At 36.2% G+C, this 14875-nt stretch overlaps 2 protein-coding genes across 3 annotated transcripts in view; one reads left to right on the forward strand and one right to left on the reverse strand.

Annotated features, from left to right (window-relative positions):
• The window catches only part of Fancl (Fanconi anemia, complementation group L), a 55536-nt gene extending 52941 nt beyond the window's left edge, over positions 1–2595 (forward strand). For both annotated transcript variants that reach the window (XM_005385759.2, XM_013514669.1), the window contains exons 12-14: positions 728–844; positions 2080–2151; positions 2504–2595. In XM_005385759.2, coding sequence (XP_005385816.1) covers positions 728–844; positions 2080–2151; positions 2504–2539 — 225 coding nt within the window. In that variant the 3' untranslated portion in view covers positions 2540–2595. The remainder of the gene's footprint in view (positions 1–727; positions 845–2079; positions 2152–2503) is intronic.
• Vrk2 (vaccinia related kinase 2) overlaps positions 2580–14875 on the reverse strand; it is a gene marked incomplete at its 5' end in the record, with an annotated part of 90680 nt that continues 78384 nt past the window's right edge. The window contains 1 exon segment of the mRNA XM_013514668.1: positions 2580–2955. Coding sequence (XP_013370122.1) covers positions 2611–2955 — 345 coding nt within the window. The 3' untranslated portion in view covers positions 2580–2610.

The following is a 14875-nucleotide window of genomic DNA, read 5'->3' on the forward strand; positions in this document are numbered from 1 at the left end:
GCTAATTAAATGTTTGGATTTTCTGTACCGTCTATTATGGATGACTGAAATAAAGTTCTAATTAGCTTGATGTAAGTGTTTGTGAAGGAGGACGTACAGCTTTTCAAAAATGAATAGAAACTATTATTGCAAAGATAATAAAAGTGCAACTGATTTTTGACAGAGTTGCTAAGGTTGCACAGTTTTGAAGTTTTGTAATCCCTACCTTATTTTCAGTTCCTATCTGTACATACTACATGGCCACGACATTTATGTATATGGACAAAACACCAATGCCCCAAAATGTTGCCAGCCAAAAATGAAATTTAGTATATTTATGTATATATCTGTGTATATTTGAGTGAAAAAGCAAACATTCTGATGAGTAGTTTTCTAGGTGTTGAATAGTGGTATAATTATATTTTCTACAATATAGCAATAGGTACTTTTATAAAAACTACATTTATAAAAATTTAATATTGTTTATGTCAGTCATAGCCAACCTTTTAGAGTCAGGTGCTCAAACTGCAACCCACAACCCACTTATTTATTACAACATGCCAACCCTGCAATTAAACCTGAATACTGAGGTTTTTAGTTTTAAAAAAAACACTTTATACATTAACACCTTTCGTCTTAAGAGAAAAACAACACACATGCCATAGCTTTCCCACCACTGGTCTGTATCTTTTGTTCTTCCTGATCTACATTTTAAAGAAATATGCTTATAAACATTTTTGTTTTGAAGGATCTTACTATGGATTGTGGAATTTGTTATGCCTATCAGCTTGATGGCGCCATTCCTGATCAAGTGTGCAATAATCCCCAGTGTGGACAGCCTTTTCATCAAATGTGCTTATATGAGGTAACAGTAAAATTAAAAAAAAACTTAGGGCCATTTTCAGCTAAAACATGGAAGTATGCATATTTGAAATACATAGAACTTCAGATCCGTTTACTCCCTCATTTACAGTGAACTCCTTTTACCAGTACTGTAGAAGCTTGTGTGCTTCATTTCTTCTTTACCGTTACTAACTAGTGAAGAAATGTCCAAGAGCACCCAGACTGTACACGGGACTGCCTTGTTGCAGACCACACAAAGTTATGATACACCGGATCTTTCCATAAATGTCTTGTGTAACTACAGTGCAAACTGTAGAGTCATCCAGCTGGGGTGGTGGCAGATGGTGCAGGGCAAAGGACTGAGCACGTAGGTAGCATCTCTGACTCTTTAGACTATAGGTAAGTACAGAGTAAATGCAGTCACCTACTCCTGATATTCAGAGTACTTTTCTGATCTGAACATTTCACAGCGCTCTTAGGCAGCGCTTTTATTTAGTTACTATACGTGAAGTTTGCTTTCACTGCTGGTTTTGATCACGTGCTCTGTGTAGCGCACATCGTAGGGCAGAGCTGATGTGATTATAAAACACGTTGCCATGTTAGAGTTTCTCAGTTTTCAGTCTTCCTTAGTCACCTCTTGCCCTTTGTGATTAATGATGGCAGCTTAATGCTCTGTGTACTTCAGCATTGCAGAACTGAAGATAGGTATCAGGTTACTTTATATAAAATCACAAAAGACCTTAGCGAATTGCAGAACTCTGAGGTAATTTGCTTTCTTTTGTAATAATGTGTATTAATATTTAAAAACTGCCTTCTGCTTGTAACCAGTGAACTGAGAATTAATCTCATGTTGGTGATTAAGACCAGAAAAGACCTAACTTTACAAAAGCCATAAGGTATATTTTATTGGAGGAGTTCTTGCTGTGTAGTGGACTTAGGGATGGTATATGAACCCAGAAATTTGTATGTCTTGGTATATGTCTGTTTAGGGGGTAAAGAAAATACAATTGCTGTTATTTTCTTAATTTGCTTTTAGTTTAGTGGTTTATACTTCGAATTCCAGGTTCATTTCTCTTCATTATTCAACATAATAATAACCTGGCATTGGCTCAGAAAATATATCCATTACTCTCACAAAATACGTGTAGGAAAGTAAATCTGGAATAAAAATATAATGCAGTAAAAAAGACAGGAAATGGTTTTTGGAGTGTCTGTGATTTTACTGGTACTGATGCTGCTGCTGCTTAAACCCTTCAGTGGCTGAGAGGACTCCCCACCAGTAGACAGAGTTTTAACGTCATATTTGGTGAATGTCCATACTGTAGTAAGGTAAGCAAATTACTGATCACACTTCATAAAATGCGTCTGGAACTTAGTGACGTGGTTTAAAAGATAATCTATACAGATTGGTTTATTTAAAACTTTTTGAAACATGTATTATCTGTATTTAAACAAAGTAGTGAGAACATAAGTTCCTCTAAGACAAATTATTCTCATCAGTATGATTTGAATTTTTAAATTGTCTGTTTGATCAAAGACATTTAACTGCTTTTCTAAATTTCCTACTTGACCTGAAACTTCAGAAAAGTATGTTCCAAATTATAGTGACACTGTTTCTAGTGTAAAGAAAAATTTTTAGAGTGCTCACAAACTTTGTTAAAATATATTTTCTTTTTTAAAGCCAATTACCTTGAAAATGTCTGGAAGGAAACCCTGAAATAAGTACATAACATTTCTATGAAGAGCTGGAAACTTCAAAAACTACCAGAAGAATTTTATTTGATACTTTCAAAGAAAATATAGAGCAAGACATACCAGTATCAGAAGCAAAAATATGATGGAGCTGTAGAAGTATACATCTGCCTTTGTCTCTTCAGTCAGAGTAAACTGGGAAATTGTAGACCAAAATCCTGCAGAACTTTGTAAGTCTGCGAGTTCCATACCAGTTGTGGAAGTGTACACATACCAAGGTGGAGACTGCGACTTGGTGATCTTATCTGGACTGGTAAAATCTTGATAGGGTTCATAAAGTGACTGTGGGAAGTATGTATAGCTAGATTTGAGGGGGAAACTGTTTACTTCATTCAGAAGTTCTGAAGACTCATGGTATTTCTGTCGCCTTCTTGTGCTTCCCTATGGAAAAAAACACAGTTTGTTAGGTTTGAGTTACTGAACTATTTTCTGTACTGTTAAGAATGCTAAACAAAATTTAACAAACAGATCTGGCTCATTTGGTTGGTTCTTTTCAGCCATGTAAATTTATAATCTAAAAACAGAATAGAATATGAAAACTGAATTCTCTTGGCAAGATTATAAAAGGCTAAGTCTCAGGGGGGTAAGACAGCCATGATTAGAAAGCTTTTGATCATTATATAAGTACTATTAACCTTTTGCACATAATGACAACTCAGAAATGACTCTGCTTTGTATTGAGTAAAGGATAAGGAGGGATCAAAATCGATGCTATACAAGGTGTGATCAAAATATATGATGAATGATGAAATATTTTTTAAAAAGCAATTATAATGAAAGATACACTGCCATAAATACCCCACTCCCCTTCCTTTGAATACCCTTAGCCCATCATTCTTCCCACATTCTGTAGCAGTTCCAGAAGTCCTCTTTCCTAGCTTCAACAGGTATGATAAAAAATACAGTGAATCTTGCTGTGCAGTGCTGTCCATCTTCCTCACGGTATCATGTGAATTCTAGCTCTTCCCCAGAGTCCAAAGTACCATGAAATACAAATGTTTAAATTCATGCAGGACATGAAGGCAGCCATTACAGCATGGCTGAAGATAGAAATAAGACTTCTACAACTGCTTCAGAGTGTGACAAGCATGATGGGACAAGTGTGTTTGAAGTGAGAGGGAGTATTTTGAGGGAGATTAATGCCAATGTATCTTTTACTTTAATTAATATTTTCACATGTACCATATTTTTCACTCATGCCTTGTATACTGCCAGGGAAAACCTCACCAGTGGTATTGTGTCAAGCCTCTTGGAGAAGGGGCTGGGGCTTTAGCTCAGCGGCACAGTGCCTGCCTGGCAAGCGCAAGGTCGTGAGTTCAATTCCCAGTACCAGAAAAAAAAAAACAAGTCTCTTGGAGAGCTGTATAGGCTCAGACTAACCACTATGGACTGAATAGATACTAATGTAAAACAAATTGAAAACAAATTGACTGGTTACGTCAGTGTGGGCTTCATGAGCTGCTGCAGTGTTTTCACTGTTATTTCTGTTGGCCAAAGACTGAAGAGTGACCTTTCTCCTTTTTGCTTCCCTGGTTGAGTCACGAGTTGTTTTGTTCCTGCTTCACTTTTGTGATTCTGACATGCCTTCTCTTGTGTACCACTTAGCAAGTAATTAAAAAAGGACTATTACAAAAGAAAGTAAATCTTCATTGTTAGTTTCTTCCAGAAACATCTGGTGCAATACCATCCCTATTCAGACAACAGCAAAAAATCAGCCTTTAAACTGTGACTCTTCAGACACACTATTCCCCGACAAGAGTCAATTTTAGATTACAAAGTTTTAGAAGGGCATAAGACACACAAAACAAATGAGAGATATTTTGAAGGCTCTTTAGCTTTCCTATTAAAAAGAAATAAATTATTTGAGAGTCAAGTAACTAGTCTCTACTGTCTGAGAGTTAAGAAAGTCACACAAATGTAATTTTCCTAAAGTTCTATAAGCTTTATTCACTAGAGGCAAAATAAATGAATAAATATTCCAGTATACCCATAAATCATTTTCACACAGAGTAAGAGAACTGTGCCATCAAATCATACATAAAGACGGAGAACCACTGGTAAGTTTAGCAGCATTTACATGTAACTTATTTGTGGAAGTAAAGATATCATCACCTACTTAATAGAAATATCACCTACTGATATTTCAAGAATCATCCGCTACTTAATCCATATAACTTGTCTTTTAGCAGCAACCACTGAAATTCAGTGGGAAGGTACATGTAAAAGAATTTAACCATCTGTTATCTTTAGTCCATTGAGAGGTCTGAGGGGGGAAAGACAGTCTAATAACATGCATCTTTTGTAAATAAAGTTTTATTGGAACACAGCCACATCTGTACATATTTTCTGTAGCTGCTTTTTCACTAAATTAGTAGAGTCAAACAGTTCTGATAAAAAACAAAACAAAAAAACACTACCTAAACTCAGAGTGAGTGTTGCTGGGCCCTGGTCAAATGTGAAAAAGCTTATAGATCATTTGAACCTTGTTAAAATGCAGATCTCAGATGGGAGATGGGGCTGAGATTCTATGCTACACCATGCATTGAGTAGCAGAGGTTTAAGGCAAAGCGATAATCTCTTCTGCTAGAGTACGGGCTCTCAACCTGGGTTGAGTTTGCTCCACCCAAGCCATTTAACCATTTCTGGAAACATTTTGTGTTATCACATCTGGGAGGAGAGACTACTGGCATCTAGTGGATAAGTCCTGAGCACCTTACAGCACACAGGACAGCCACTGCACAATGAGTAATAAACCAGCCCCAAATGCCAATAGTACTGCTGTAAAGAAACCCGTCATTAAAGCAGAATAACCTTTAATGCACATTAGAACCAACTGGGGAACTATGGAAAATATCAATACCACTTCTACTCTGGCCACAAGTAATGGTTACCAGACCTAGACCTGCCCTCAAAGCTGAAATAAATACAAAACAGGCGAAGTATATGAAGATATAACAACATATATATGAGGCACCAGAAAATAAGTCCTGGTACTTGGGAGAGGAAGGCCACAGGAATGTGAGTTAGGGCCAGCTAGCGCTACACTGCAAGACCTTGTCTTGAAGAAACAAACAAAACAAGGAAAGCTAAAAAAGCTATCATAATACATAAGGAAAGGAAAACAACCCAGACTTTATAAAGTCCACAATATAAGATTGTATTTAACTCTAAACCAAAGTCTTAAAAATCATGACATGATTAAGTTCGACCACCAACAAATTAACTGGTAGAAAACTGAAGAAATACAGTAAAACCTGGAGTCCATTGAACATAGCCCTTGCAGTGTTCAGCAAACAATAATACTTTACTACATGTAGAATACATAAAAATATGAACCATAATCAGGAGAAAAAGAATAGAACTTAGAGAAGTCCCAGATAGAATTACCAAGCAACAATTAGGCAACGTCTACATAATTATCTCCAAGGATTTAAAGGAAAAGCTCAACATAATTAGTTTCACAGCAGAAAGATGAGAAGTATACTTCTGGAACTGAAAAATACAACATAGAAAATGAAAAATTAACTGGGTAGGTTTAATACCTTATTGGACAATTAGAGATCTGACAGTATATCCCAACAGCAAGATAAAAGAGTAATTTTAAAAATGAAAGGTGCTTCAAAAGCACAATAAACTCAGCACACTAAAAGACAACATTCCCTAGAAAACCAAATTAAAAGCAAATCCTGAAAGCAAGCAGAAAGACCCCATGTTAGCTTTCGTTACTGTGACAAAATATCTAAAAATCAACAGGAGAAGGAAAGGTTCATTTTGGCCCAGTTTCAGAGATTTCAGACCATGATCACTTGGCCCTGTTGCCTTTGGGCTTAGTACATCATTTCAGGTGTGCACGGCAAAGGAAGATGCTCACCTTATGATGACCCAGAGGCAAGAAGGGAATGAGGCCCAAGATCCCTTCAAGGAAATGTCTCTAGGGACCTAACCCCTCCCACAGGCTCCACCTCTGAAAGGTTCTAGTTGCATCATGGGCTGAGGAGCAAACCTTGAACACATGGGCCTTTTGGAGGACATTCAAGATTCAAAACATAGCATTCTATGACTGGCCCATTGGTTTATGTCCCTCAAAGTAAAATGCATTTAATCCATTTCCAAAGAGTCTGTAAAGTCTCAACAGTTCATCATTACTCAAGAGGCAAATGCAGCTGTGAGCCCCTGCAAAAATCAAGAAGAAAGTTACATACTTCAAAAATATCATGGCAACTGGGTACAATAGCATACTCCTATAATCCCAGGGCTGAGACAGGAGGATTGCAGTGAGTTGCCAGCCTGGGCCTCAAAGTGAGGCTCCCCCACCACCTAAAAAAAAAAAGTAAAAAGGTACTGGGTAAACATTCCCATTCCAAAAAGTTGGAATAAGAAATAAAAGGACATATAGGACCAAGGCAAGACACATCTTGGGGAAAGCCTCCATGACACTGTAGCTTGGATTCTATGTACCCCAAAAACCAGCTCACCTGGCTAAGAGGATCTGCTGCCAGCATAAGCAATACCAAGTCCTACTTGAAGCAAGGCTGCCATGGCTACTGAGTGCCTTACCAGTGAGGCATGATACCAGTACCATGGCTACTGAGAACCTTACTCACTTGCTGAAACAAGTCCCAGTGAGATGATAAACGAGGAAGTTCTGGGTGGGCAGAGTGCCCTGGGACTCTGTCCTCAAAGGAAAAGTCATGGAGTGGAATTTTTTTATTTTAAAGAGAAGGAAAACCCAACAAAACAACAATGAAGACAAAACAACACAAAAACAACAAAAACATGACCTCAAAACAAAATGACTGGAATTTACAGTGGTTGCTACATTACACAGTTATCTTCAAAGAACTTGCTCAGTCCACCAGATGTAAGAATGTAAGATTGATCAATCAAAAACAGTAGCAAGTAATAAAAAAAACATTGGAAATGATGCAGAGCTTCACCATACAAGATGGTACGAGTTCAACAATGGTTCTTCTACTGCCTATTGTCTTCAAATCAGTCATTCTGATTACCAGATACAAGCATGCAAAACTGATCAAAAGAAAATTTTAAGCACTGACTGTTCCTTTCAGTAAACCACAGACATCAGCAGTACATCTATCCCAGCTATCCTTGTATATACATATAAATTTTGTTTTTCATTTTAAAGAAAAAAAAAAGCCAAAATAACATTATACTCACACTTTTGACCTGACGATGGATGGGGTCTTGCTGAGCCCTGAGATACTCTCAAGATGTCTTCTGTCCCAATGTAGATTACTTGGCATCTTTTTAATAGCACTAATCTCTAGCAACTGCACACTCCTTGGGAACGCCTTCTCTTGGAGGGAGCGGCTCATTATGTAGTTTAGGTTCTCATGTAGTTCAGGATAGCCTTGTACTATGTCACCTTGGCTGGTCTCAAACTCATGGCCATCCTCCTGCCTCAGCCATTATGTGGGACTACTCAGCCCTATCTCTCTAGTGTGAACTGGCCCCGAGAATGAGGTGCCTGTATTCCTATGATAATTGACAGGCATGTACCATCATCCCTGGTTTTTGTGGCCAAACTACAAGTTTCCTAAGTTGTTCTCCTGAATTGTTCGTGATTCTCAAGTAAATTTGGCTAAAAACATCAAGAATTACACAGGCTGTTGCCTGAATGCTGTCTGCCTTAATGTTTCCTCCAGTTGGTAAACTAGTCTGCCACCATTAACTTGGCCTCCCATTAAGTCTCAGGGTATGGAGACAGAGAGCAGTTAAATCTTTTGCAACAGGACAAGGATGGCCTGTAGTCCAGTGCTCCATAGAGTCCTTGCTTCCATCTAAAACTCCATCAGCATAGGCTTTGCTGTCTCAATTTCTAACACCATCTGGTCCTATTTTCTGGCATTTTTTTTTTTTTTTTTTGGTACCAGGAATCGAACTCATGACCTCAGGCTTGCCAGGCAAGCACTTAAGCCGCTGAACCATACCCCTGGCCCTTTGGTCCTATCTTCTGAACCCCCACCATAACTGCCCAGTAAGCTCTGAGGACAGCATTTTAGGCTTTCTCTGGCCCACTTCACACTTTTACAAAGACCTGCAAACAAATCCTGAAGGCTTCCTTTCCTCACACTTCAGGTCTAGTTTCAGCAACAACATCACTACTCAGGACCGATTTTCTGTGTTAGTTTCCCATTAGCGTGACAGAATACCTGAGAATCAACCTGAAAGGAAGAAAGGTCAGGGCTTGTCCAACTGACCTAGCTTAACCCCAGGAGTCCCCGCTTCCCGAATACCTCCCAATAGTGCCACCAGCTGGGGACCAAACCTTCAACACAGGAGCCTTGACAGACACTCAAGATTTGAGTATGACAGCAGATGGGATCAGTGACAACTGCTACCAGGAGAAACACTGCCAAGAAAATGGGCACAATACTCTCGATGCTGTGAAAGAGGAATTTCTGTACCTAATAATGCATTCAAAACAGAAGCATGGGTATCTAGTTCCAGACAAAAGAGAGTAAGTGCACTCTATCCTGTTCCTCCTTTCAATTTCAATGATTTCTATTTCAGAGAGTTGGCTATTGGCATATAGGTGTGTTAATGATTTCTGTACGTTGATTTTATATCCTATAACTTTGCTAAATTCATTTATTGGTTTTAATAATTTTTGGTGTTTGATTTTTTTCTACATATAAGACCATGTGATCTAAACAGCAGCACCTGGACTTCTTTTCAGTTTGGGCACCTTTTTTCCCTCTCTTACCCACTTGCTCTCACTAGGACTTTCAGTACTATGTTGAAAAAGTGGAGGTTTGTATGACATGCTCAACATGACACAGTTACAGAGATGGAGAAGAAACCAGTGCTTTTTAGTGTTTACAGCTGGAGAAAGGTCGTCATTACACAGCAACAAGAGATATTTCTTTGTGGTCATGGAACAATTCTATAAGGTGATAATGGTAGTTGCTTTAGACAATACAGTAAAATTCCTCAGGAATATATATACAAGTAAATGTAAAATACTGGCGATATCTGAATAAGGTCTGTACTTGACAGTGAGAAAACCAATGTCAATTTTATGGCTTTGAAAATTATACTATGGTTATGTGAAATGTTTTCACTGTGAGAATCTGGATTAAGGGTACACAGGAGCTCTCTGTATTATCTTTGCAATTTGAATATTTTTATTTCTCTGGCAGTGTTATGGATCATATTAAAGTATTTCTTAAAAATTCAGAAATGAAATATAGATTCTGCTCTTCCTACTCAATGAAAAATAAAAGTGAAATAGGTATTTTCAGATGGACAAAAGGAAAGAATATTACAAATTTCTTCACACTGAAGGGAAATGATGGAAAATATAAATTCATATATTGAAGTTATGAATTCTAATAACTGTATATACTTGTGTATTTAAAACTTTTCTTCATCCTTTCTTAATTTCTTTGCAAGACAACTGATTCTTTATAGCAATAATAATAAGGAATTATAAAATTTATTACACTGGTAAAAGCAAAATATATAACAGTATGACAAAGGATGGGCAAGCATATGGCAGTATATTTTTATAAAGGTCTTACACTATTTGTGGAATAGTATATTAAATCAAGGTAGACTGTGTAAGATTAAATGTATATCCTACATCTTAGTTACTTGTCATGTTGCTGAGACAAAATACCTGACACCCAAAGTTAGGATAAACAGCACTTTCCCCAGGGTGGGGAACCCTTAATCCTAGCACCACACCATGAGTCGATTCCAGTATCACATCCTTGATTCCAGCATCACATCCTTGATTCCAGCATTACACACCCCAGGATCCAGGCACCTCTGAAAAATCCCACCTATGACCACGTGAAGCTTTTGAGGGACACCTAGATACAAGCCATAGCAACCTATAATTTTTACAGCTGTAATAAAATGACTCAAGCACTTGAAATACAGGTAGTCTGGATGGAGTGACATCATTACGGTAAGAGAGATATCAGATTTTAGAAACAATATGAATAGTGTAAACTATTTCAATAATGATTATAATGGTAATATTTTGGATGCTGGTGTAATTAGTGTATGTTTACTTGCTTCTTTTTTCTTTTTACAATGGAAGACCAGAAGAATTAGTTATGTATGTGGTTCACATTATATCTCTATTAAACAAAGTTGCTCTAGAGCAGGGATTTACAAACTTTTGTGTAGAAGGCCTGATAATAAATATTTTAGATTTTGGGAACTGTACAGTCTTTTTTGCAGTTACTTAGCTCTACCAGCATACCAAAAAAGCAGTCACAGACAATGAATACTGTAATAAAAACTAGGCAGCTGACTGAATTTGGTACATAGGCCATAGTTTGCTGATACCCTATCTTGAGTAATCACTTAAACAAACAAAAAAGAAAGTATGGTTTAAAAAGATAAGAAACAGGAGAAAAATTCTCAAATTTGTAAACAATAAAGTAGAAGGGATTCAAAAGTGACCAAAACTGATGCCTAAAGAAGGCAGGTAACAAGAATGTAAATTAAACCCAACTATATTAATAATTACATTAAATAGAAATGTAGCAAATAATAATATTTGGCAGATTTTATTTTTAAAAAGCAAGACAACTGTATGTTACTTACAAAAACACACAATCAGACAAAGACACATATGGACTAACCATGTAAGAATAGAAAAGGCTACACCATCTAAATACTAATCACAAAATGCCTAGAACTATTAAAAAACACAGGAAGAAGAATTTAAGACAAAGTATCAACATACATAAAGAGACACATTCTAAAATGATAAAGATGCCAATTCACCAAGAAGATACAGCATTCCTAAGTCTATATGTGCCTAAAAACAGGTCATCAAAAGCCATGAAGGCAAACCTTACAGAACTAAAGGAGAAATAGATAAATTCACACTTTAAATTGAAGATGTTTAAATTTCTCTATCAATAAGTGATAACAACAAAAATCTGAATAACATTGTCAAATAGTTCAATATTCTTTAAAAGTATACAAGTATAAAGATATAAGTACATTCATACAAGTACACAAGGAACTCTTTAAGAAGTATACAAGGAACATTTGCCAAGCTATGACTTTTGCTGAAAAACAAAATAACATTCAATGAATTGTAAAAGTTTGTAATAATACAGGGTATGTTCTGATGAACATTAAATTAAATTAGAAATCAATAACAAAATAATTCCTAGAAAAATCTCAAAAGTATCTAGGATTTAACATACTTCTAAACAATCCATGTGCCAAAATATTCCACTTTTTTATTGTATTGATTTTTACAAATTTTATATTCTAGGTATTTATTGCTAGTATGTGGAAATATAATTTTTTATATTGAATTTATGTCCTGGAACCATCCTATATCCACTTATTAGCTCTAGTATTTTCAGTTGAAATACATTAAATCAAATAATAATGAAAACACAACATGGGAAAATATGTGCAATACAGTTAATGCATGGCTTAATATTTTAGAAAGGAAAAAATGCTACAAATCAAAGATTCTTTCATCTTATGAATCTTGAAAAAAGAGACTATCCAAGAATATGCAGAAGAAAATTATAAGCAATTAGTGAAACAGAAAACACATCCATCAAAATAGAAGCAAAAGCAAAAATCAGTCTTTGAAAAGATCCTTGAAAATACTACATCCTTGGACTACAGAAAAAAGAAAAAAAAAAGTTACAATTAGTAGGAATGAATGAAGAGTATCACTATAGATACTACAGATGTTAAGAGGATGACAAGAAATACTGACTTAGTGACAATAAATTCAACAGATTAACACATTGTATACTACAGATTATCAAGCTGACACAAGAAGAAAATGAAACTCTAGTGATCAGCATGTCTGTTGAAGTAAATTCACAATTAAGAACTATCCTGCAACAAAACTCAATTTACAGTGTTTCCATGCTAAATTCAATCCAACATTTAAGGAAGACTTATTTTAGAAAAATATTTTCTGAAAACAGAGGTACTTCAACTCAATTCATAATCCTAGAAATAAACCATGCAAGGATATTATGAATAAAGAAAACTAAACACTTTTTTAATCAATGTCAATATAAAACTCCTTACTAGAATTGAAATTTAGCAGGAATTAAGCTGAAGTATACCAAACTGAATTTAGTAGAACACATCCTAAGTAGGCTTGTCTGATAAATAAAAACTTGATTTAATATTAAAAAATTAGTATGATTCATCATACTAGTAAAGGAGAAAAATCATATGATTACCTTGGTAGACCTCAAAAAAGAATTTCAAATCTATTCCAGGTTTAAACTTATGTTTCAATATATCTTAACTACAAAGGCAATGAAATTTCCTTAGTCTGATGTGCTAAAGGAAAAACTCACAGCTAACATTGACTATTTTCCTCCTACAAGCCGGAATGAGGCAAGGCTGCCCACTCTCATAATTTCTATTCAGTATAGCACCAGAAGTGCTAACAGATTCAAGAGGAAAAAAACAAAAATAACACCAATGCAAATTAAAGGCACATATGTTGAAGAAAAAGAATTGAAAGTGATCAACTATGTAAAGTATCTTAAGGATCTATAAAAGTATTTGAACTAATAAATGAGTTTAGCATGGTTTCAGGACACAAGAAAGATCAATACAAAAATTCTAGTTCCATGTACTAGCAACAAATAACTGGAACGTAAGAATTTTTAGATTTTTTAGCAATAGATCAAAAAGTAGACTATCTAGAGAGCATTTTAATGGCAGATGTATAAGTCATCCATACTGAAAACATAAAACTTTGTTGCAAGAAATTAAAGACTTATATAATGGAAAGAAGTACCAGGTTCATGCATTCAAAGACACTGGGATGCCAGTGCCCCCTAAATTGGCTTTTACACTTAATATACTTCATCAAAATTCCACTGTGCTTTTCTTTTGTAGAAGCAACAACTGTTTTTCAGTTTTATGTGGGTACATCAGTCAGCTTTCCTGTTAATGGAACCAAATAGCCCACACCCACGACTCAAAGGAGTAAATGATGGAACGAAACAGCCCACACCCACGACTCAAAGGAGTAAATGGTTTATCTGACTCAGAGATTGCAGTCCATGACCAGCTAGCTCCAAGGTAGAAACCTCACAGTAGAAGTATGCAGCAGGGCAAAGCTGCTCAATTCAGGGCCGCCCAGAAGCAGAGCAGGGGACAGAGCCGGAGAGGAAAGGGCCGCCCGAACACACACCCACAAGACTGTTTACCAATCCCCTAGGCAACCCCCAAACCAATCAAACTGACAAACTCAACTGTCACAGAAAGGATCAGTAACTAAAATGCCCCAGGCATTCTTGAAAGAAAAAAATATGGAAGGGCTTGTGTTCCTAATTTCAGAACTTCCTGTAAAGCTACAGTAATACATGCAGTGTAGTACTGGTAGAGCAGACAAACAGAAGAAAACAAGAGAGTCCAGAAATAGGCCTACACTTATACACTTTGCTGACTTTTAAAAAACAGTTCCAAAAAATTTGAGTTGGAAAGGAAAATGTTTTCAACAATGCTGGTGCAATAAAACAACTGCATATCTCTACAAAAAAGAATCAACCTCTTCCTTGACCTCACACCATACACAAGAGATGATTTGAGACAGGTCTTAGACTCAAAAATGCCAGCTGAACTATGAGCCTTCTAAAAGGATATTTAACAAAATAACTTTGTGATCTTGAGAAAGGCAAAAGTTTCTTAGGTTTACTTATAAAGAAAAAACTATTAAAGAAAACTGAAAGCTGAACTTACAAGTAAAAATGACAAATAATCTAAAACATTTCTTTTCAGCAAAATGATATCACATTAAGTAAATGAAAGGCAGACCGCCCACCCTACAGATACCTGACAGGAGCCTTATGTAGAATATCTATAAACGGCGACTGTAGCTTAATAATGAAAAGTCCAATACAAGAATGTGTCTGAACACTTGGGAAGCCCTTTCACAGGAGGAGAATGGCCAGTAAACATGTAACAAAGTACTCCAAGTCATTCATCAGGTAAGTAACCACAGCCACAATGAGATGCTAACCTACACATTAGAATAGTTACAATTTAAAAGACAAAAAACTAAATGTTAGAGAGGAAGATGAGCAGCCAAAACACCTGTGCATTATTGGAGGGAGTATAAAATGATACAGTAGCTTTCAAGAAATATTTGTCAGGTTTTTTTTTTTCTTTTATCAACTTAGCCTGTGACCTAGCAATTCCACATCTCTGGAGAAGTGGAACACGTCCACAGAAGGACTTAGATCAGAATGTTTATACCAACTACGTTTACGTAGGTCAGAAACCTGAAGCAGCCTGGGTGTCCACTAATAGGAAA

This window comes from Chinchilla lanigera, unplaced genomic scaffold (genome assembly GCF_000276665.1).
Source record: "Chinchilla lanigera isolate Chin_1 unplaced genomic scaffold, ChiLan1.0 scaffold00023, whole genome shotgun sequence".
Lineage (NCBI taxonomy): Eukaryota > Metazoa > Chordata > Mammalia > Rodentia > Chinchillidae > Chinchilla > Chinchilla lanigera.